Genomic DNA, 23228 nt, shown 5'->3' with positions numbered 1-23228 from the left:
GAAACCCTGTCTCTACTAAAAATACAAAAAATTAGCTGGGTGTGGTGGCAGACCCCTGTAATCCCAGCTTCTTGGGAGGCTGAGGCAAGAGAATTGCTTGAACCCAGGAGGCGGAAGCTGCAGTGAGCCGAGATCGCACCACTGCACTCCAGCCTGGGCAATGAGAGCAAAACTCTGTCTCAAAAATAAATAAATAAATAAATACCAAATGTGGAGTTCTTCTTGGCACAGGGCCCTGTGTGACTGCACAAGCTGCACGTCTGTGAAGCCAGCTCTGCTTGCCCTCAATCAGAAAAGGCTTTCCCTGGAGAAAGAATTACCCTCTGCATGAACCGTTCAGGAAGTCTATTCCATTCCCGCCCCCTTTTTCATCTTTTCCTCCTATTTTCATTTTCTCCCTATTCTATTTCCAATCCCCTTTTCTCTTTCTCCTCACCCTCTGTCCTGCTGTCTGTATCCCAAACCCATGGGAAAATGGGTGGTAAAGCGACTAAAAGAACTTACTTGCTTTGTATTTGGGCAGTACCCAAAAAGCCAGAATTAGGATTATCACCACCAGCAGCAGTAATAACCCCGGAAGTAGTAGCTTCAGACAGAAAGGACAGCTGTCTCCGCCTGGAAGAAGACCGCATCCATTGGTGACCATAGCATTTTCTTTTCCAATGACATTAAGCCAGTAAGTGTTTTAGAAAAGGTGATAGCTCCCAAGTTAACCAATGTACATGCACCCAGGTTCCCAAATGGTCATGACATCTAAAACTCATGGGACTTATTAGTCAATAAAGTTCTTGACCGGGCATGGTGGCTCACACCTGTAATCCCAGCACTTTTGGAGATCAAGGTGGGAGGACTGCCTGAGGCCAGGAGTTTGAGACCGGCCTGGGCAACATAGTGAGGCCCTGTTTCTACAAAATAAATAAATAAATAAATAAAAATTAGCCAGGTGTGATGGCATGTGCCTATGATCCCAGCTACTCAGGAGGCTGAGACAGGGGGATCGCTTGAGCCCAGGAGGTGGAGACTACAGTGAGCTATGATTGTGCCACTGCACTCCAGCCTGAGTGACAGAACCAGACCCTGTCTCAATAAATAAGTTAATAAATAAATAAAAATAGGTTGAGCTCAGTGGCTCACACCTGTAATCCTAGCACTTTGGGAGGCCAAGGTGGGTAGATCACCTGAGGTCAGGAGTTCGAGACCAGCCTGGCCAACATGGTGAAACCCCCCATCTCTACCCAAAATATAAAAATCAGCTGGGCCTGGTGGCGCGTGCCTATATTTCCAGCTACTTGGGAGGCTGAGGCATGAGAATCGCTTGAACCCAAGAGGCGGAGATTGCAATGAGCCGAGATCGTGCCATTGCACTCCAGACTGGGTGAGTGAGACTCCATCTCAAAAAATAAATAAATAAATAAATAAAATAAAAATAATAAAGTTTAAAAAGTCATGACCAAGCACATCTTCCACAGGGGCCATCCAAAGAAGAGAAAAGCAGCACAAAATTTAACAGGACGAATACCAGCAACATTTCTGGGGTCATGAGCCCCAGAAAAGCCTGGGTGTTTACTGGGCAAGGCCCTGAGCCCTGGCAGCACGTTTCATGTCATCCAAACAACTGCCAGTTGTTGAGTTTTAGCTGCAGGCCAGACACTCTGTTAGGCACTTCGCCCGTGTTGCCTTATTTATCCCGTTGGCATCACTCCCATTTTATAGATGAGATGAGTAAGGCTCAGGGAGGTGAAATGACTTTCCTAAGGTCACACAGCCAGTGAATGGAAGGGCCGTGACTCATAGCCAAGTGCCTGACTCCAGCAGGCTGCCTCACTTGTTGGACCACACTCACTGAATACCAGGGCGTGGGCTCTGTTCTGAGGACGTGGCTGGGTGAAGTGGTCAATGTCCAAGTGTGCCTTGTGCCTTTGCTAACCCAGTTTTTCTTTTCCTTCTTTTTCTTTTTCTTTTTTCTTTGAGACAGGGTCTCGCTCTGTTACGCAGGCTGGAATGCAGGGCACGACCATCACAGCTCACTGCAGCCTTGACCTCTCAGGCTCAAGCAATCCTCCTACCTCATCCTCTGAGTAGCTGAGACCACAGGCATGCACCACCACACCCGGCTAATTTTTTTTATTTTCTGTAGAGACAGGGGTTTTGCCATGTTGCCCAGGCTGGTCTCAAACTCCTGGGCTCAAGTGATCTGCCAGCCACAACCTTCCAAAGTGCTGGGATTACAGGTGTGAGCCACTGCACACGACCTAGTTTTCCTTCTATCCTTCTACCTTGAGAAATCCACCTTCAGAAGGACCCGGAAGGTCAGGTTTGAATCTGGAATTCTCACTTCCCAGAGTTTGGCATCAGGATGTGGCAGCACGGACAGAACCCACTGAAGTCCAGGGCTGTCCTGCTCCCCACCTGGGCTCTGACCTGCACCCTAAGGGGCCTTGCACGCATGTGGACGCCCCAGCCCACATGTGCAAACACCATCCACACCCCCCATAAACAGCTCCCTTGGCTCAGGTCCAGGGATGCTCATACCCTCACTGTGGGCCACCCTCGGGAGGATGAGCTGGGGGAGAGACTAGTACAGGCCCTGGAAATGGCTTCTGATCTGACTGGGCAGGGGATTTGGGTTCAGGTACCCAGAGTGTGGAGCAGAAAAGTGGGAGTATAGGGTCCAGGTGGGTGCATCCCCATGGCTCCCTGAACCCCTCAGCCTAGGGGAAGGTGCATAGCCCGGAGGTACCAGACCAGAGCCCACCAAACACAGGGCTTGGCCAGGGGCCCCTCTTGTCCTGAGCCAAGGGTGGTGCAGGAGTCTGGACTCACCATTGTTAACAGTGGAGCAATAAATAGCCAAGCAGGAGGGTATGGTATTAGAAATCAGTACAAGATGGCCAGGCGCAGTGGCTCACACCTGTTATCCCAGTATTTTGGGAAGCCAAGGTGGGCAGATCGCTTGGGGCCAGGAGTTCGAGACCAGCCTGGCCAACATGGTGAAAACCTATCTCTACTGAAAATACAAAAATTAGCCAAGCTTGGTGGTGGGTGCCTGTAGTCCCAGCTACTCAGGAGGCTGAGGCACGAGAATCTCTAGAACCTGGGAGGTGGAGGTTGTAATGAGCCAAGATCGCACCACTGCACTCCAGCCTGGGCAACAGAGTGACAAAAGAAAAGAAAAGAAGAAAGGAAAGGAAAGGGAAAGGGAAAGGGAAAGGAAAGGAAAGGAAAGGAAAGGAAGAAGGAAGGGAGGAAGGAAAGAAGGAAAGAAAGAAAGAAAAAGAAAGAAAGAAAGAAAGAGAGGAAAGGAGGGAGGGAGGGAGGGAGGGAAAGAAAGAAAGGAAGGAAGGAAAGAAGGAAGGAAAAGAAAGAAAGGCAGACATACAAGAAGGAAGGAAGGAAGGAAGGAAAAGAAAGAAAGGCAGACATACAAGATGACGAAAAAACAAAGAAAACCAAAAGACCTGGCAGTCCCAAGACAGATGCAAATTGGAAGGGCAGGGCAGAAAGCTTTGCCACAGGTCTCCCTCCTGCTCCAGCTTCTAGGCCTTTCTGTGGTTCCTTTATGGCAGAAAGCAACCCCATGAGAGTTTGCATGGACTCTACCAAAGGGACCCTTCAAGTGATCTGCCAGCCACAACCTTCCAAAGTGCTGGGATTACAGGTGTGAGCCACTGCACATGACCTAGTTTTCCTTCTATCCTTCTACCTTGACAAATCCACCTTCAGAAGGACCCGGAAGGTCAGGTGGCCACGGTGGGAAATGTGCGGGCAGAGGAGCAGCTGCAGTTTCTGGAAGCGAGTTCAGACCTGGCTGAAAGAACTCAGGTCACTCTTACCTGTTGAGGGCATGGTGACAGGTTGACTGTATGTTGCATAGTTAGGCAATCTGTTTTTAGCTTCACACCTATACTCTTCCTCTTCTCCAGGATTCTTCTTGGTTAAGTTAAATTCAGCAGGCTCCCTGTCGTACTTGGAAATAGCTGGTGATATGGCAACATGGTTTTCAAAGAAAGTGTAATTGATGGGCAGCGAGCCATTGACTGAGAGGCAATGTAATGTTATATGTCGGTCTGTTTCTGTTTGAATGACCATAATGTTCAGCACTGGGGCAGTCACCGGGTCTGGAAGAATGAAAGTGAACATGAAAAGGATAAACAGACTGGGTGCGCTCACTCAGACCACAAATATGAGTGGAACCCTTACTCCATTCCAGGCTGTGGAACCAAGATGAACGACCCCCTTCCTGAGAAGTCAAGAAGCTCACGGCCCACTGGGAAAGGCCAATGGGCATGTGGCCAACCCGCACAGTGTGGGGTTAGCCGAGGTTCTCAGCCCAGTGCTGAGAAAGCCAGAGAGTGGAGGGCATCTCTCTGCTTTGAGGAATTGGGGTGCAAGCTTTCCCTTCCTAGAATTCACAATCTATTTATTGTTAATAATGAATATAATTTTGTCAATGATCCAGTTCTAAGTATGAAGTTGAGAAGTGGTTTTTTATGTTTATTTTTTATAGACATGGGGTCTTACCCTGTTGGCCAGGTTGGTCTTGAACTCCTGGCCTTAAGTGATCCTCCCACGTTGAATTCCCAAAGTGCTGCGGTTACAGGCAGGAGCCACCATACCTGGCCCAAGAAGTGTTTTTATTCTCAATCCTTGTAAATTTACAGTGCGTTTTTTTTAATCCAAAAATATCATTTTGGGATTAAATACATTTTCAATGTATTTATTTATTTAGAGACAGGGTTTTGCTCTTTCAACCATGCTGGAGTGAAGTGGCACGATTATAGCTCACTGTAACCTCAAACTCCCAGGCTCAAGCGATCCTCCTCCCTCAGCCTCCCCTGCAGCTGGGACTCCAGGTGCACACTGCTGGCTAATTTTTAAATGTTTTGTAGAGACAGGGTCTCGCTATGTTGCCCGGGCTGGTCTCAAACTCTTGGCTTCAAGTGATTTTCCCACCTCAGCCTCCCAAAGTGCTGGGATTTCAGGTGTGAGCCACCACGCCCAGCCCCCAAAATATCGTTTTCTCTAACTGTACTTTTATTTATAGAACTCAGCTGCACAATTATCTTTCACTTCCTCCAAAGAGCAGGAAGTAACCCTGCTAACTAGATTCAAGAGAAATTCTCAACAGGAAATGGGTCTGCTGCACTCCGTTAGATCATAGCTTATTCTATGACCTAACAGAAAAACCCAGCTATACATTATATATATATAATATATATATAATGCATTAATAAGACAATATTATAGGAAAGGAAGAAAAGTTGTTAAGTATCTATCATGTGCCAGGCATGATAGGTCACATGATCTCATTTGACCTTCACGACAGTCCTGTAGTGTGGATAGTATCATGCCCATTCCACAGATGAACCAACTGTGCTTCAGAGAGATTGAGAAATTTGCCCAAGGTCACACAGCTAGTAAATGGCAGAGTCAGGACTGACTTCAAGAGTCCACACTTAAAAACAATTTTTTTTTTAATTTACTTTCTTTTCTATTTTGAGACGGAGTCTCACTCTGTCACCCAAGCTGGAGTGCAGTGACACAATCTCAGCTCATTGCAACCTCTACCTCCCAGGTTCAAGCAATTCTCCTGCCTCAGCCTCCCGAGTAGCTGGGGATTACAGGTGCCCACCACCATGCCTAGCTAATTTTTGTATTTTTAGTACAGACAGGGTTTCACCATGTTGGCCAGACTGGTCTTGAACTACTGACCTCAAGTGATCTGCCCCCACTCGACCTCCCAAAGTGCTGGGATTACAGGCGTGAGCCACCGCAGCCGGCCCTGTTTTCTCTTTAAACATTTGATGAGTGAGCACTTTGGGAGGCCGAGGCGGGCAGATCACGAGGTCAGGAGATTGAGACCATCCTGGCTAACATGGTGAAACCCCGTCTCTACTAAAAATACAAAAAAAAAAAAAAATTAGCCAGGCGTGGTGGCGGACACCTATAGTCCCAGCTACTCGGGAGGCTGAGGCAAGAGAATGGCGTGAACCCGGGAGGCAGAGTTTGCAGTGAGCCGAGATGGTGCCACTGCACTCCAGCCTGGGCAACAGAGCAAGATCCATCTCAAAAAAAAAAAAATTGATGAGTGAATCAGTGATTAATGAATTTGTGTTTATGGCTCATAGTTTCAACCCTTATTGGGTTGGGCACAACACTATGTTTTAGGCCTCATTAAAAACCCAGTAGTACAATTGCTTGCATGGAGTAGTAGTGCCTATTGATCTGGCCTAACTGAAGATGATACAGTTTTATAATCTACCAAGATAGTTTTATTACCGGACTGTGTAATTACCCTAACAAATTGCAGGAAGGTCGTGCACAGAAAACATATGATCTGACGGGCTTATTGCCGAGCACAGCAGGAGTCTGACCACTAGAGAATACCATCAGCTATGTTCCTGCCCTCCCAAATCCATCGTATTCCAGTACCATGATTGCAGGGATTTTCCCCCTCCTTCTTCCTTTTCCTTTCACAAGGAATATACTCAGTTTATGTCCAAAGATCACTGGGATTTTTTTTTTTTTTTCTTGAGACAGGGTGTCTCTCTGTCACCCAGGCTGCAGTGCAGTGGTGCAGTCACAGTTCACTGCAGCCTTGAACTCCTGGGCTGAGGCAATCCTCCCAACTCAGCCTCCTGAGTAGCTGGCACTATAGACATGCCACCACGCTCAGCTACATATATATATTTCTTAACTTTTTGTAGACACACGGTCTCCATATAGTTCCCAGGCTGGTCTCAAACTCCTGGGCTCAGGTGATCCTCCCGCCTCAGCCTCCCAAAGTGCTGAGATTACTCCTGTGAGACACTGCACCTGGCCAAGATAATTGGTTCTAACCTGGAGTCTGTAGCATTCTCTAAAACCTTATGCAGAAATTTGTATATGTAGTTTTATGAGCATTTCTCTGGAGAAGATATTCATTGCTATCATTAGATTATTAAGACAGTTATAACCTAAAAAGCTAAGAATCACTGAGCTACAGCAATGTCACCCAGTAGAACTTTCCATGATGATGGGAATGGTCTACATCTGTGTTGTCCAATGTGGCAGCCACCAGCTACAGGTGTGGCTACCAAAGCCTTGAAATGTAACTGAGACTGTGGAGTGAAATTTTTTTTTCATCTAATTTTAATTGACTTGATTTTAATTATGGCATGTGCTTGTAATCCAAACTATTCAGGATTCTGAGGTGGAAGGATCTCTTAAGAACAGGAGTTTGAGGCTGCAATGGGCTTTGATTGCCTGTGAGTAGCCTCTGCACTCCAGCCTGGGTGACATATGCTATTAAGTAAATAAATTTTGGCCAGGAGCAGTGGCACACGCCTGTAATCCCAGCACTTTGGGAGGCTGAGGTGGGTGGATCACCTGAGGTCAGGAGTTCAAGACCAGCCTGGTCAACATGGTGAAACCCCGTCTCTATTAAAAATACAAAAATTAGCTGGGCATGGTAGTGCATGCCTGTAATCCTAGCTACTCGGGAGGCTGAGGTGGGAGAATTGCTTGAACTCGAAAGGCAGAGGTTGCAGTGAGCTGAGATTGCGCCACTGCACTCCAGCCTGGGTGACAGGGCAAGACTCCATCTCAAAAAAAAAAAAAAAAAAAGAAAGAAAATAAAACAAATAAATTTAAACAGTACCGTACTGGATAGCATAGACATAGAGGACCACTCAAGAGTTATCAGGAAGTCAGGGTCCCTATGCTTTGAAGACTCCAGGTATAACATACATGTGTTACCTAGAAGCCTTCTCTCCTGTCACAGGAGTCCATTATCAAGGTCACCTTCACGGATGAGGCCCTTAATGCTAGGCAGTAACAGGCTTGGGGTGGGAAAATGGGACAGAAAAACACAGAAGTAGTGAGACGTGGCTGGGCAGGAAGAGTGCTAGCGGATGGGGCCCCTGACACTAAGGAAGTGGTGGGAAAGGCCTGGGGCTTCGAAGACCCTCTCCAAGGGGCCCAAGGCTTCAGAAAAAAAAAAAAAAGTGATTTTTGCCCGCACAATGGGAATCACAGAATAAAGTTTCTAGAAAAGACTTCAACAATTATTGTTGAGATATAAGACTTTTGCCTAAAGATATAAGACTATTATCTGACATGTTCGAAAGTCTTTGAAAGAGAAGGTGGAATGGAATGATTAAGAATAGAGAACTCACTGGGTACAGTGGCTCACCACTGTAATGCCAGTACTTTGGGAGGCTGAGGCGGGCAGATCACCTGAGGTCAGGAGTTCGAGACCAGCCTGACCAACATGGTGAAACCTCGTCTCAAGTAAAAATACAAAAATTAGCCAGGCATGGTGATGGGTGCCTGTAATCCCAGCTACTCGGGAGGCTGAGGCAGGAGAATGCCTTGAACCCAGGAGGTGGAGTTTGCAGTGGACCATGATTGCACCACTGTACTCCAGCCTGGGCAACTGAGTGAGACTCTGTTTCAAAAACAAAAGAATAGAGATCTCAAAAATTAAAAAGCTAAAAGATACTTCCCTGTTGACCAGGTCTAAAAATAAAAAAAAAAATAAAAAAAGAATAAAGCTCGCAGTAACATAATTTCCAGGTTCTTAAGTGTTCACAAGGATCATGGAGAGCCCCTCAGAGAACCAGAAAGGACCCTATAAATTATAGGGGCTCCAAGGAACAGGCACTCTACTTACCAACAATTGTGAAGCTGAAGTCACGACTGTATTTTGAACAGCTGGTAACTTGGGCTTTGCATTTGTAGGGGCCTGATTCATGGGCTTCTGTGATGCTTAGGTTAAAAATCGCAGGTTCACCTTTTCCATCCTGGGTTCCCAGGTGTGTCTTATGTCGAAACAATGAATAGGTGATCTGCAGTGATTTGTTCTTATGGGAACAAAACATGGATACATTTTGACCCTTCATAACCACATTAGTCTTTGAGTCCAAACATGGAGAAGGGAATTCTGAAAAACAAAATGACACAAGAAAAAGTCCTTGTTAAGATCCTGGCCGGGCAAGGTGGCTCACACCTGTAATCCCAGCACTTTGGGCGGCCGAGGCAGGTGGATCACTTGAGGCCATGGGTTTGAGACCAGTCTGGGCAACATGGCAAAACCCTGTCTCTACTAAAAATACAAAAATTAGCCGGCATGGTGGCGGGCACCTGTAATCCCAGCTACTCAGGAGGCTGAGGCAGAAGAATTGCTTGAACCCGGGAGGCGGAGGTTGCAGTGAGCCAAGATCATGCCACTGCACTCCAGGCTGGGTTACGGAGTGAGACTACCTCAAAAAATAAAAATAAAAATAATAATAAATAAAAAGTTATTGAAGCTGGGTGTGGTGGTTGACTCCTATAATCCTAGCACTTTGGGAGGCTGTGGTGGGAGGATCACTTGAGGTCAGGAGTTTGAGAACAGCCTGGACAACAAGTGAGACCTCATCTCTAATTTTTAAAAAACAAAACAGAACAAAAAAAAAACATAGCTGGGACCAATGGATGGCTTGGGTGGAAGACAGATTTAGACTCTTCAAAAATGCTTTTAAAAATGCAACAAACTCTCCTCCCACTCTTTGATCTGGACAATTAACATTTTCTCAGTCTTATATAAACTCAACTTTTTTTTTTTTTTTTTTTTTTGAGACAGAGTCTCACTCTGTTGCCCAGGCTGGAGTGCAGTGGCACCATCTTGACTCACCACAGCCTCCACCTTCCAGGCTCAACTGACCCTCCTGCCTCAGCCTCCTGAGTAGCTGAACTATAGGCACACACCATCATGCCCAGCTAATTTTTGTAGTTTTGGTAGAGACAGGGTTTCACCATGTTGTCCAGGCTGGTCTTGAACTCCTGACCTCAAGTGACTGCCTGCCTCAGCCTCCCAAAGGGCTGGGATTACAGGTGTGAGTCACTGTGCCCCGCCATATAAACTCAACTTTAAGACAAGACCTAAACTACCTTTCCAACCAAATAGCCATCCTTAAGTTTTTTTTATATAGGAATGCTAGAGCTTTTGTGGCCAGTAAACATGAAAAAGATGCTCAACTTCACAAGTAATGAGGCAACTGCAAATTAAAACAACACTGAGATATCATTTTTCACTCATCAGATTGGCACAAATTTTAAAAATGATTGGCCAGGCATGGTGGCTCACGCCTGTAATCCCAGCAATTTGGGAGGCTGAGGCAGGCAGATCTCTTGAGTCCAGGAGTTCGAGAACAGCCTGGGCAAATGGTGAAACCCTGTCTCTACTAAAAATACAAAAATTAGCTGGGCATGGTGGTGCATACATGTATGGCACTACTCAGGAGGCTGAGGTGGGAGGATCAATTGAGCTTGGAAGGTCGAGGCTGTGGAAAGCTAAGATCACGCCACTGCACTCCAGCCTGGGCGACAGAGCAGAGACTCTGTCTCAAAGAAAGAAAGAAAGAAAAACCCTAAATAAAATTTAAAAGTAAAAGTGATTATATCCACCGTTGGGGAGTGGGTGGGGAAACTCACCCACCGTTGGTGACTGATAGGATACGATCAGCCTTGTTGGGAGGGCAACTTAGCAGGGTCTGTAACAACTTAAATGTCTATGCCCTCTGACCTTGCAATTTCAATTCTAGAATTTCATTCTACAGAGATGCTTTCAAGCTCTCATGCACACACAAAGGACGTTTTGTACAAGGATGTTTATTGTAGCATTGTTTATATTGCCCCCAAAAAGCGGAACAATAAATAAGGATGGTTAAATGAATCACAGCTGACTCTTAAAATACCATGCAGCTATTGAAAAAGAGGAGCTAAGGCTGGCGTGGTGGCTCATGCCTGTAACCCCAGCACTTTGGGAGGCCGAGGCAGGAGGATCACGAGGTCAAGAGTTCAAGAACAGCCCGGCCAACATGGTGAAACCCCGTCTCTACCAAAAAACAATACAAAAATTACCCAGGCATGGTGGCACGTGCCTGTAATCCCAGCTACTCGGGAGGCTGAGGCAGGAGGATCCCTTGAACCCAGGAGGCGGAGGTTGCAGTGAGCCGAGATTGCGCCACTGTACTCCAGCCTGGGCAACGAGAGTGAAACTCTGTCTCAAAGCAAACAAACAAAAAAAGATAATGAATACAAAATCACTGTTGATAACGGCTGCTTCTGGAAGTAGGAAGGGGAGAAGGATTGGAGGAGGATTGTAACAGAACTTTTACATTTTATACAGTAACTACAACCACCTTGGCTATCACTTATGGATGGTTTACCATATGCCTGGCACTGTGACGAGGAGCAGGGATTGTCTCATTTGATCTGCACACTAGCCTACCAGGTAGGTGCTTTTATTAGCCCACTTCACAGATGAAAGAAATTACGGTGTCTCACGCCTGTAATCCCAGCACTTTGGGAGGCCAAGGCGGGCATATCACAAGGTCAGGAGATCGAGACCATCCTGGCTAATAATGTGAAACCCCGTCTCTACAAAAAATACAAAAAATTAGCCAGGCTTGGTGGCACACACCTGTAGTCCCAGCTACTCGGGAGGCTGAGGCAGGAGAATCACTTGAACCTGGGAGGCGGAGGTTGCAGTGAGCCGAGATTGCACCACTGACTCCAGCCTGGGTGACAGAGCGAGACTCCATCTAAGAAAGAGAGAGGGAGGGAGGGAGGGAGGAAGGAAGGAAGGAAGGAAGGAAGGGAGGGAGGGAGGGAGGGAGGGAAAGAAAGAAAGAAAGAACATTAAGGTCAAACTGGGTATGTCATAAGCTCAGGCTGCTGGCTGGTAACTAGTAGAACCAGAGTTAGACCGCTTCCCAATGTATATTTCTAGTGTTGCTTGAATTATTTCACAAAAATTCAATATTTTGTTTTTTTTTTAAGAAACGAGGTGTCACTATGTTGTTCAGGCTGGCCTCAAACTCCTGAGCTCAAGCAATCCTACCCCATTAGCCTCCCAAAGTGCTGGGATTACAGGCCTGAGGCACCACACCCAGCCTGTGTGTTGCCTTTCTAGTTAAAACACAACAACCATAAAACAACAATAACAAGGAAAGTTAGAAAACTTTCATTGTGAAAACAATTTCAATATTTTTCTCACTGAGTTTCAGAAAAAAACGCTGCAATCCCCTCCCTAAAATCATTTTATTTTAAATGATAGGTAATTGAAAAGACTGTTCTTTGGTTGTTCATAAAAGCTCAGAAACACTTTTGAATGGACGCTTATGTTGCAATCAGACTGTCTCACCACTTCAATGAAAATGGTTTCAATAAGAAAGAAGAAAATGAAACTTACCATTTGTTTTCATTGCCTCACAATCCAATACAGCTTTTCTACCTGAAAGAGAGAAAAGGAACACAATAAAGCTCACTTTCCACATGACGCGTTGGCTTGGATGTTCGAGCCTCAGAATGATAAGGGGGGCTTACACGTGACAGAAGAAAATATGCTCCAGAAGAGGAGCCTGTTCAAATGGCTCCACATTCTCCCAAATGAAGTCCAAGACGGGGTCAGAAGGCATAGTAGCATCACAGTGGTGAGTCGCTCGGAGAACTTCCTCTTTTTCTTCGCCAAGTTAAGGAAATCAGAGGGTTTGGACGAGCTTTGCACAATACTGGTTCGTTCTACCAATCTGTCTTCCTCTGTGAGTTCCTGTAAGAAGAGAGATATTTGATAGATTGCCACTTCCCCGCTCCCCCACCCCCTTCCCCCCGTACTCCCACACCGTCCCATGCTGGCTGGGAAAGAGAAGAAGCAAATCTGACTGTTACATTGTCTGTGTAAACCCATCTGATCTCCTTGCTCTGGACTCAGTCTATGCCAAAAGGAGTTTGGTGGAAGTTTGATTTAGTCTTTGGAAGCAAACCGACTGTCTTAAGCAGATACGTACAAATATTGTATCAAAAATGCCGGCTTTTTTTTTTTTTTTGAGACTGGCCTCACTCTGTCACCCAGGTTGAAGTGGAGTGCTGTAATCATAGCTCATTGCAGCCTCAAACTCCTGGGCTCAAGTGATCATCCCACCTCAGCCTCTTGAGTAGCTGGGACCACAGGTGTGCACCACCAGGCCTGGCTAATTATTTTTATTTGTAAAGACAGGGGTCTAGTTGCCCAGGCTGGTGTTAAACTCCTGAGCTCAAGTGATCCTCCCGCCTCAGCTTCCCAAAGTGCTGGGATTACAAGTGTGAGCTACTGTGCCTGGCCAAAAATGCCTGCTTTTGTTAAATGTTGATTCCTAGACCCCACTCCAGACTTACTGGGTTTGAAGTCCAGGACTTTGATTTTTTTTTTTTTTTTTTTAACAAGGGCCCCGAGCAATTCTTACGCACAGTGAAGTCTGAGAAATATTTATACAAGGTGCTGCTGCCTCAGTGATTTCTGAATCAAGGGAGCCTTGGGGACTTGCTATTACGGCAAGCCCTCCAGTGCCAGGAGATCTGAGGTAGGAGTTAACTTAGATCAGCCTTTGAAATAGAACATGCAGGCTGGGTGCGGTGGCTCATGCCTGTAATCCTAGCACTTTGGGAGGCTGAGGCGGGCGGATCACCCGAGGTCAGGAGTTTGAGACCAGCCTGGCCAACACAGCGAAATTCTATCTCTAGTAAAAATACAAAAAACTTAGCTGGGCATGGTGGTGCGTGCCTATAATCCCAGCTACTTGGGGGGCTGAGGCAGAAGAATCGTTTGAACCCGGGAGGTTGAGGTTGCAGTGAGCCAAGATTGCACCACTGCACTCCAGCCGGGGTGATAGAGCGAAACTCTGTCTCAAAAAAAAAAAAATGTCAATTGAAATAGAATGTGCAGAGCCACTTCTTGATGGAGTGGAGGTCACCAAAAGGATAGAAAGGTATGACTATGGGGCTAGGTGGGCAAGACAGCTGGTTGACATGTGCAAGAATTGGCAGGTCCACCAAGAGAGGAAGCAAGGAGTTGAATGGCTGGGGCAGCCTTGAGCTGGGACATTCATCTCTGTGCCTTAGGTCCCAAGGTGTAACCAAATCCCTCCTTATTGACTCAGGGTCACCCAGCTAGCGTCCTCTAGCTAGGGGGTTTGATACTGAATCTCGCTCTGTCTCCCAAGCTAGAGCACAGTGGCACCATCTTGGCTCACTGCAACCTCCACTTACCAGAATCAAACTATCCTTCCACCTCAGCCTCTCTAATAGCTGGGACCACAGGCACAAACCACCATACACTACTAGGTTTTTAACTTTTTCGTAGAGATGAAGCCTCACTATATTGCCCAGGCTGGTTTTGAACTCCTGGGCTCAAGCGATTCTCCTGCGTGTGGCCTCCCAAAGTGCTGGGATTACAGGAATGAGCCACCATGCCCAACCCTTACTACAACAACTTTACAGCACTTTATAAAAGTTTGGATGGGTGAACTGTCAGATACATGTGCAAAATTCCATCAACTTTTTCTTTTCTTCACGTCTGCAATGTTTTTCATCAGCATCCTGTCACTTTTTGGCTACCACTGCTGGTCAGCTGGAAAAAGAACAGACAACCACAGAATCATTCCCCGCACCCACATTTTCTTTCTGTCTTTTTTTATTTTTTGAGATGGAGTCTCGCTCTGTTGCCCAGGCTGGAGTGCAGTGGTGCTATCTCGGCTCACTGCAGCCTCCACCTCCTGGGTTCAAGGGATTCTCCTACCTCAGCCTCCCAAGTAACTGGGGTTACAGGTCCGTGCCACCATGCCTGGCTAAATTGTGTATTTTTAGTAGGGACGGGATTTCACCCCATTGGCCAGGCTGGTCTCGAACTCCTGACCTCAGGTGATCTGCCTGCCTCGGCCTCCCAAAGTTGTGGGATTACAGGCGTGAGCCACTACCCCCGGCTCCACATTTTTGTATAGACCCATGGAAATGGTTTCTCTATCAGATCCAGTACAAATTGCAGACAAGTCTGGCAATGAAAAAAAATATATTGGCAACTTCTAGTATTTTCAAACTTGAGTAACAGCTGCAGTGGCGCCATCTCGGGCCACTGCAACCTCCGCGGTTCCCAGGTTCCCAAGTAGCTGGGATTACAGGCACTTGCCAGCACGCCCAGCTAATTTTTTTTATTTTTACTAGAGATGAGGTTTCGCCGTGTTGACCAGGCTGGTCTCAAATTCCTGATCTCAAGTGATCTACCCACCTCAGTCTCCCAAAGTGCTGAGATTACAGGCATGAGCCACCTCACCTGGCCTCACACACTCTATTTCAAAGGCTGATCTGAGTTTACTTGTTTACTCCTACCTCAGTTCTCCTGGCACTGGAGGGCTCGCCATAATAACAAGACCCCAAGGCTGCCTTGATTCAGAACTGCACTTTTGAAAGACACTGTCTCAAAAACAAAAAAACAACAAAAAAAGAATTTTTAATGGTGATGTAGAAGAACATTTCGTGATGTGGTAAGAGAATCACAATATACTTAAGAAAAGAGAAAAGGTATTATTAACAGTTGTAATAACATAAATCATTTTTCTAATAAGAAAGTGCATAATTTATATACATAGAAAAACTATCTGGAGGCCGGGCACAGTGGCTCATGCCTGTATTCCCAGCACTTTGGGAGACTCATAATGAGACTTTGTCTCTAAATTTAAAAAGAAAAGGAAAAGAAAGGAAAGGAAGAAAGAAAGAGAAAAACTATCTGGAAGGATATTTTCTCAAAATGTTAACAATAGCTATATCTGGAGAGTAGAATGTTATTTTTATTTATTTTTTTATTATTATACTTAAAGTTCCAGGGTACATGTGCACAACGTGCAGGTTTGATACATAGGTATACATGTGCCATGTTGGTTTGCTGCACCCATCAACTCATCATTTACATTAGGTATTTCTCCCGATGCTATCCCTCCCCTAACCCCCCACCCCCTGACAGGCCCCAGTGTGTGATGTTCCCCTCCCTGTAGCCAAGTGATCTCATTGTTCAATTCCCACCTATGAGTGAGAACATGCGGTGTTTGGTTTTCTGTCCTTGTGATAGTTTGCTGAGAATGATGGTTTCCAGCTTCATCCATGTCCCTGCAAAGAACATGAACTCATCCTTTTTTATGGCTGCATAGTATTCCATGGTGTATATTTGCCACATTTTCTTAATCCAGTCTATCATTGATGGACATTTTGGTTGGTTCCAAGTCTTTGCTATTGTGAATAGTGCCGCAATAAACATACGTGTGCATATGTCTTTATAGTAGCATGATTTATAATCCTCCAGGTATATACCCAGTAATGGGATTGCTGAGTCAAATAGTAATTCTAATTCTAGATCCTTGAGGAATCACCACACTGTCTTCCACAATGGTTGAACGAATTTACACTCCCACCAACAGTGTAAAAGCATTCCTATTTCTCCACATTCTCTCCAGCTTTTATTTTCTTATTCTAGCTCCTCTTTTTTTTTTTTTTTTTTTTTTTTGAGATGAAGTCTCACTCTTGTCCCCCAAGCTAGAGTGCAATGGCACGATCTTGGCTCACTGTAACCTCCGCCTCCCAGGTTCAAGCAATTCTCCTGCCTCAGCCACCCAAGTAGCTGGGATTACAGGTGCCTGCCACCACGCCCGGCTAATTTTTGTATTTTTAGTAGAGACGGGGTTTCACCACGTTGGCCAGGCTGGTCTAGAACTCCTCAGGTGATCCGCCCTCCTTGGCCTCCCAAAGTGCTGGGATCACAGGCATGAGCCACTGCGCCTGGCTGCTCTTCTTTCAATTCTTTCTTTCCACATTAATATTCCTATTATGGAGAAGGAGGAAAGATAGGATAATGGTAGACCTTGACATCTTTCCTTGGTCCTCCGTAAGGAGAAAGAGCCTCCTCTAAGCCTGGTAGTATGGTGCACCGAGTGAGGACAGGCAGTTGGGACATTTCCCAGAGGCTTGGGTTCAAAACCACTGAGGTATTGAGAAAGATAAAGTAACCTTTACATGGAAGGTAAAAACAAGATTCTTTCCTCAAAAGACCCACCTGGAGCCTATACTTGCCCTCAGGCAACCCATAGGCTTGCAACAACAGTGTCTATTTTTTTTTTTTTTTGAGGCAGAGTTTCACTTTTGTCGCCCAGGCTGGAGTGCAATATTGTAATCTCGGCCTTCTGCAACCTCAGCCTCCCCGCCTCCCCAGTTCAAGCGATTCTCCTGCTTCAGCCTCCTGAATAGCTGGGATTACAGGCATGCGCTACCATGCCTGGCTAATTTCTTATTTTTAGTAGAGATGGGGTTTCACCATGTTGGTCAGGCTGGTTTCGAACTCCTGACCTCAGGTGATCCGCCTGCCTCTGTCTCCCAAAGTGTTGGGATTACAGGCGTGAGCCACCGTGCCTGACCAGTGTCTATTTCCTTAAGAAAAAAATATGTTTTTTTCCTTAAGAAAAAAATTATAAAAATTGAAACAGCATACAAAATCCAAAGAAAACATCCAACAGGCATGAATATAATTAATTTCCGCTTATTGTCCTTGCCCCCAGGAATGTCTTTAGCACCCCCTCCCCTGCATACATTCTTTGTTGAGGATAGCATGCATTGTTAGAAGCAGTTTATCATGAATTTCGGTTCATAATCATAGTGGCAGCTGTTGTGTATTGACTAGGTCTTGTGTGAAATGCTTTTTCCTCATGATCTCCTGTAATTCTCTAGAGGGTTATTGTCCCCATTATACATTTGGGGAAAATCAGCTAGGAAGTAGCATGGCTGGGATTCAAACCCTGTGTGGGTGGGGTACAGTGGCTCACACCTATAATCCCAGCACTTTGGGAGGCCAAGACGGGAGAATCACTTGAGCTCAGGAGTTTAAGACTAACCTGGGGAACATACTGAGACCTTGTCTTTACTAAAAATAAAAATTAGTCGGGTGTGGTGGTGTGCGCCTGTAGTCCCAGCTACTCAGGAAACTGAAGCAGGAAGATCACTTGAGTCTGGGAGGTCGAGGGTGCAGTGAGCTATGACTTGCCACTGCACGCCAGCCTGGGCGGCTGAGAGAGACCCTGTCTCGAAAAATAAAAATAAAGAATAAGTAAATAAAAATAAAACAAACAAAACTCCCTCATCTGTCTGAAGTCATAGCCTGGTCTCCCAATTCTTTTCCACTGTCTCTGTCTGCCCAGTGCCCACGATCAGAACTTTCTTGACTTGAGGTCTCAGAATCCCTAAATTACAATGTGAAGTAGCTTGTGGTTGGTTCACTTCTACAGGATCCAGAATTCTCCTGGTTCTATGAAGTGTACACAAAGTAATGCCACATATTCCAGTCTCACCAGTCTGAAGTGGGAGGTGGGAAATGATGGGAAGGGCTTCCCAAGTGAAAGGAACTATGATCAGGCAGGGTCGCCTGGGTTACTGATTCTTGTCTCCACACAGGGTTAACCCTGTAGGTAGGTCCTGCACATTCCTGTAGACAGGTGTCGTCAGGCCAGGTGAGGTGGCTCATGCCTATAATCCCAGTACTTTGGGGGGCTGAGGTGGGTGAATCACCTGAGGTCAGGAGTTTGAGATCAGCCTGGCCAACATGGTGAAACCCCACCTCCACAAATAATATAAAAAATTAGCTGGGTGTGGTGCACGCCTGTAATCCCAGCTACTTGGGAGGCTGAGGCATGAGAATCACTTGAACCTGGGAGGCAGAGGTTGCAGTGAGCTGAGATCTCGCCATTCCATTCCAGCCTGGGTGACAGAGTGAGACCCTGTCTCAAAACAAAACAAAACGAAACAAACAAACAAACAAACAAAAAACCAAAGACAGGTGTCATCTCTGTAGGGATGCCAGTTCCCTGCCCGTCCAGATTCTCCTAGGACATCCTCCCCACCCCAGCGTTGACTCACTCCAGGCTCCCCAGGCCCCACCTCCTGGTGGTCAGCCACCCCAGGGGCCACACCCTGCCACCACCAGGGGCCTGCTGCCCTCATCCCACTTCCTCCCTACCTGTCCACCACTGCCTGGTAGCAAATCATCTGTAACCCTCAGTTCACAAAAAGCGTTTATTCCCTCTTACAGTAAAAATTACTCCTCAGGCACTTCCCTTCTAAAAGAGATGACATGGTGCTTTTCATACTGTGACATCAGCGGCAATTTCTCTCAGCAAAGAAGCGAGGATGGAAAGAATCCTACAAGTTTAATCTCTGATGGGATAACTCTCAGTGCTAGAATTTCTGCTAAAGGGAATTGGAGGTTTTGTAAGCATGACAGTTTTGACACTTTCCCCACCAGCGTGTCCTCCATGCTTGCCTGGGCAGAGGGAGGGATGGCGCCCCTGAGATCCATCGTGCCTGGGAGGACTGGGGACCTTTCAGAACAGCTGACATGTCTAGAATTCTCTGCTGCAAGCAGGAAGCTTGCTGACCGCAGATCTGATCTAAAGACAACAGAGGAAACCAAGGGAAATACCGCTTACAGCTGTTAGCAAACATTGCTAGGAACTCTTTAGCAAGGCCCTGGAAGATGGATTTGTCAAAAGTGGAATAATATTAATCAGCTGGGCGTGGGGGCTCATGCCTGTAATGCAAGCACTTTGGAAGGCTGAGTAGGAGGCAGGAGTATCGTTTGAGCCTAGGAGTTTGAGATCAGCCTGGGTAGTAGAGTGAGACCCCAACTCTAAAAAAAAAAAAAATTGAAAAAATTGAAACAGTTAACTGGGCTTCGTGGCACGTGCCTGTAGTCCCAGCTACTTGGGAGACCATGGCAGGAGGATTGCTTGAGCCTGACAAGTCAGGGCTGCAGTGAGCTGTGATTGTGCCACTGCACTCCAGCCTGGGCAACAGAGCAAGACACTATCTTAAAAAACCAAAACAAAAACAACAACTACAAAAAAAACAGTGGCATAATAAACCAGAGGTGAAGTCTTAAATTGAAAAAGAAAACATTTTCCCCATAGACCTGACACATTTCTCAAAATCATGCCAAATCCATGTTAGTGTGATCTGCAGTAATTTACCATATTGATAAGACTGACAGTAAATATAGTAACACCCAATAAAGTTGCTATATTCCTTTTTGCTGTGCTAAGAGCTTCATACTGATAATCTCATTTAATTCTCACAAACTTCTAATGAGAAATGCAGAAGTATTATAAAAAATACTTACTGTCCAGGCAAGGTGGCTCATGCCTGTAATCCCACCCCTTTGGCAGGCTGAGGCTGGAGGACTCCTTGAAGCCAGGATTTTTAGACCAGCCTGGGCAACAAAACAAGACTCTGTCTCTATTAAAAAACAACAACAATCAGTAGGAGAACATAAATATATAACTCAATACATAAATAAAAGATTTAAAAATAGATTTCACCACTGCCCCCACTTTGTCTCTAACTAAACTGACCTATATTACAAAACTACTTATACTTATCAAGAGAGAGAAGTTCTCATACAAATTGTTAATCACACTATTCTCACATTTTCCAAGGTTTTGCTGATGTTTAGAAATGGATGGCCGGGCTCACGTCTGTAATCCCAGCACACTGGGAGGCCAAGGCAGGCAGATCACCTGAGGTCGGGAGTCGAGACCAGCCTCACCAACATGGAGAAAACCTGTGTCTACTAAAAATACAAAATTAGCCAGGCGTGGTGGCACATGCCTGTAATCCCACCTACTTGAGAGGCTGAAGCAGGAGAATCGCTTGAAGCCGGGAGGCGGAGGTTGCAGTGAGCTGAGATTGTGCCACTGCACACCAGCCTGGGCGACAATAGTGAAACTCTGTCTCAAAAAAAAAAAAAAAAGAAAAGAAAAGAAAAGAAAAAGAAGTGGATGGTGTGGTCTTTTGAATCCTGGCATGATTCAAAAGACCTTAACATGGGCCTTGAACTTTTCCAATAAATTCTTGCAAATTGATGGCCACTGGGTAATGTATGGTCTCCATAAAAAGGGAATTTCTCTTCATACTAATAGTATTATTCATGGTGTTAAATCCTCAACCCCTGATGAACAATAACTGTTAAAAAATTTAAAAATGTTCTAGCTTGCTGGGCGCGGTGGCTCACGCCTGTAATCCCAGCACTTTGGGAGGCCAAGGCAGGCAGATCATGAGGTCAGGAGATCGAGACCATCCTGGCTAACACGGTGAAACCTTGTCTCTACTAAAAATACAAAAAAATTAGCCAGGCGTGGTGGCGGGTGCCTGTAGTCCCAGCTACTCGGGAGGGTGAGGCAGGAGAATGGTGTGAACCCGGGAGGCGGAGGTTGCAGTGAGCCGAGATCGCGCCACTGCACTCCAGCCTGGGTGACAGAGCAAGACACCGTCTCAAAAAAAAAAAAAAAAAAAGCAACAAAAATGTTCTAGCTCGAATGATGATGCTGTTTGAAAATTTTATATACCCAATGATATGATTTGGCTCTGTGTCCCCACCCAACTCTCATCTCGAATTGTAATCCCCAAGTGTTGAAGGAGGGATCTGGTGGAAGGTGATTTGGTCATGGGGGTGGTTCCCCCATGCTGTTCTCGTGACAGTGAGTTCTCATGATATCCGATGGTTTAAAAGTGTGTGGCAGTGTGGTAGTTCCCCCTGCCTGTCTCTCTCCTGCCACCTTGTGAAGAAGGTGCTTGCTTCCCCTTTGTCTTCTGGCATGATCATAAGTTTCCTGAGGCTTCCCCAGCCATGCAAAACTGTGACTCAATTAAACCTCTTTCTTCATAAATTACCCAGTCTCAAGTAGTCCTTTTTTTTTTTTTTTTTTGAGACAAAGTCTCACTCTGTTGCCCAAGCTGGAGTGCAGGGATGCAATCTTGGCTCACTGCAACCTCCACCTTCTGAGTTCAAGCGATTCTCCTGCCTCAGCCTCCCAAGTAGCTGGAATTACAGGCACCCACCACTATGTCCAGCTAATTTTTGTATTTTTAGTAGAGATGGGGTTTCACTATGTTGGCCAGTCTGGTCTGGAACTCCTGACCTCAGGGGATCCACCCACCTCAGCCTCCCGAAGCGCTGGGATTACAGGCATGCGCCACCGAGGCCAGCCTCAAGTAGTTCTTTATAGCAGTGTTAAATCTGGCTAATACAGAAAATTGGTACCAGGAGTGGGGTACTGCTATAAAGATACCTGAAAATGTGGAAGTGACTTTGGAACTGGGTAATGGGCAGAAGTTGGAAAAATTTGGAGGGCTCAGAAGAAGATAAGAAGACTGTTGGACATGGTGGCTCATGCCTGCAATCCCAGCACTTTGGGAGGCCAAGGTGTGAGGATTGCTTGAGCTCAGGAATTCAAGACCAGCCTGGCCAACATGGTAAAACCCTGTCTCTACTAGAAATTAAAAAAATAGCTGGCCATGGTGGTGCATGCCTGCAATCCCAGCTACTCAGGAGGTTGAGGCATGAAAATTGCTTGAACTCGGGAGGCGGAGGTTGCAGTGTGCTGAGATCATGCCACTGCATTCCCACCTGGGCAACAGAGTGAGACTCTGTCTCAAAAAACAAAAACAAACCCAAGAAGAAGACAGGAAGATGTGGGAAAGTTTGGAACTTCCTAGAGACTTGTTGAATGGTTTTGATCAAAATGTTGATAGTGATATGGACAATGAAATCCACTCTGAGGTGGTCTCAGATGGAGATAAGGAACTTATTGGGAACTGGAGTAAAGGTCTCTCTTGCTATGCTTTAGCAAAGAGACTGGTGGTATTTTACTCCTGCCCTAAGGATCTGTGGAACTTTGACCTTGACAAATATGATTTAGGGTATCTGGCGTAAGAAATTGCTAAGCAGCAAAGTGTTCAGGAGGTGGGCTGGCTACTCCTAACAGCATATAGTCATATGCATTTAAAAAGGGATAATCTGGAATTGGAATTTATATTTAAAAGGGAAGCAGAGTATAGAAGTTTGGAAAGTTGGGGCCAGGCACGGTGGTTCACGCCTGTAATCCCAGCACTTTGGAAGGCCGAAGCAGGCAGATCACGAGGTCAGGAGTTCGATACCAGCCTGGCCAACAAGGTGAAACCCCGCCTCTGAAAAAAAAAAACAAAAATTAGCTGGGTGCAGTGGTGTGCACCTGTAGTCCCAGTTACTCAGGAGGCTGAAGCATGAGAATTGCTTGAACCTGGGAAGAGGAGGTTGCAGTGAGCCAAGATTGCACCACTGCACTCCAGCCTGGGCAACAGAATGAAACTCCATCTCAAAAAAAAAAAAAGTTTGGAAAGTTTGCAGCCTGACCATGTGGTAGAAAAGAAAAACCCATTTGCTGGGGAGAAATTCAAGCCACTGGGCTGCATAAATTTGCATAAGTAAAGAGAAGCTGAATGTTAATAGCCAAGACAAGGGGGCAAATGTCTCCAGGGCATTTCAGAAATCTTCATGGCAGCCCCTCTCATCACAGGCCTGGAGGCCTAGGAGGGAAAAATGG

At 46.0% G+C, this 23228-nt stretch overlaps 1 protein-coding gene across 4 annotated transcripts in view; it reads right to left on the bottom strand.

Annotated features, from left to right (window-relative positions):
- MILR1 (mast cell immunoglobulin like receptor 1) overlaps positions 1–12562 on the bottom strand; it is a 30127-nt gene extending 17565 nt beyond the window's left edge. For 2 of the 4 annotated variants that reach the window (XM_054459252.2, XM_054459250.2), the window contains exons 1-5: positions 12352–12548; positions 12218–12259; positions 8654–8923; positions 3834–4118; positions 505–615 (exon numbers count right to left, since the gene is read on the bottom strand). In XM_054459252.2, coding sequence (XP_054315227.2) covers positions 505–615; positions 3834–4118; positions 8654–8923; positions 12218–12259; positions 12352–12451 — 808 coding nt within the window. In that variant the 5' untranslated portion in view covers positions 12452–12548. Of the gene's footprint in view, positions 1–504; positions 616–3833; positions 4119–8653; positions 8924–12217; positions 12260–12351 lie in introns of all 4 variants that reach the window. The other 2 variants (XM_054459251.2, XM_054459253.2) reach the window with 2 other exon arrangements.
- Positions 12563–23228: the final 10666 nt, after the last annotated feature.

This window comes from Pongo pygmaeus, chromosome 19 (assembly GCF_028885625.2).
Source record: "Pongo pygmaeus isolate AG05252 chromosome 19, NHGRI_mPonPyg2-v2.0_pri, whole genome shotgun sequence".
NCBI classification, from domain to species: domain Eukaryota; kingdom Metazoa; phylum Chordata; class Mammalia; order Primates; family Hominidae; genus Pongo; species Pongo pygmaeus.
The sequence above is the reverse complement of the archived record's forward strand: the minus strand, read 5'-3'. Positions and strand labels throughout refer to the sequence as shown.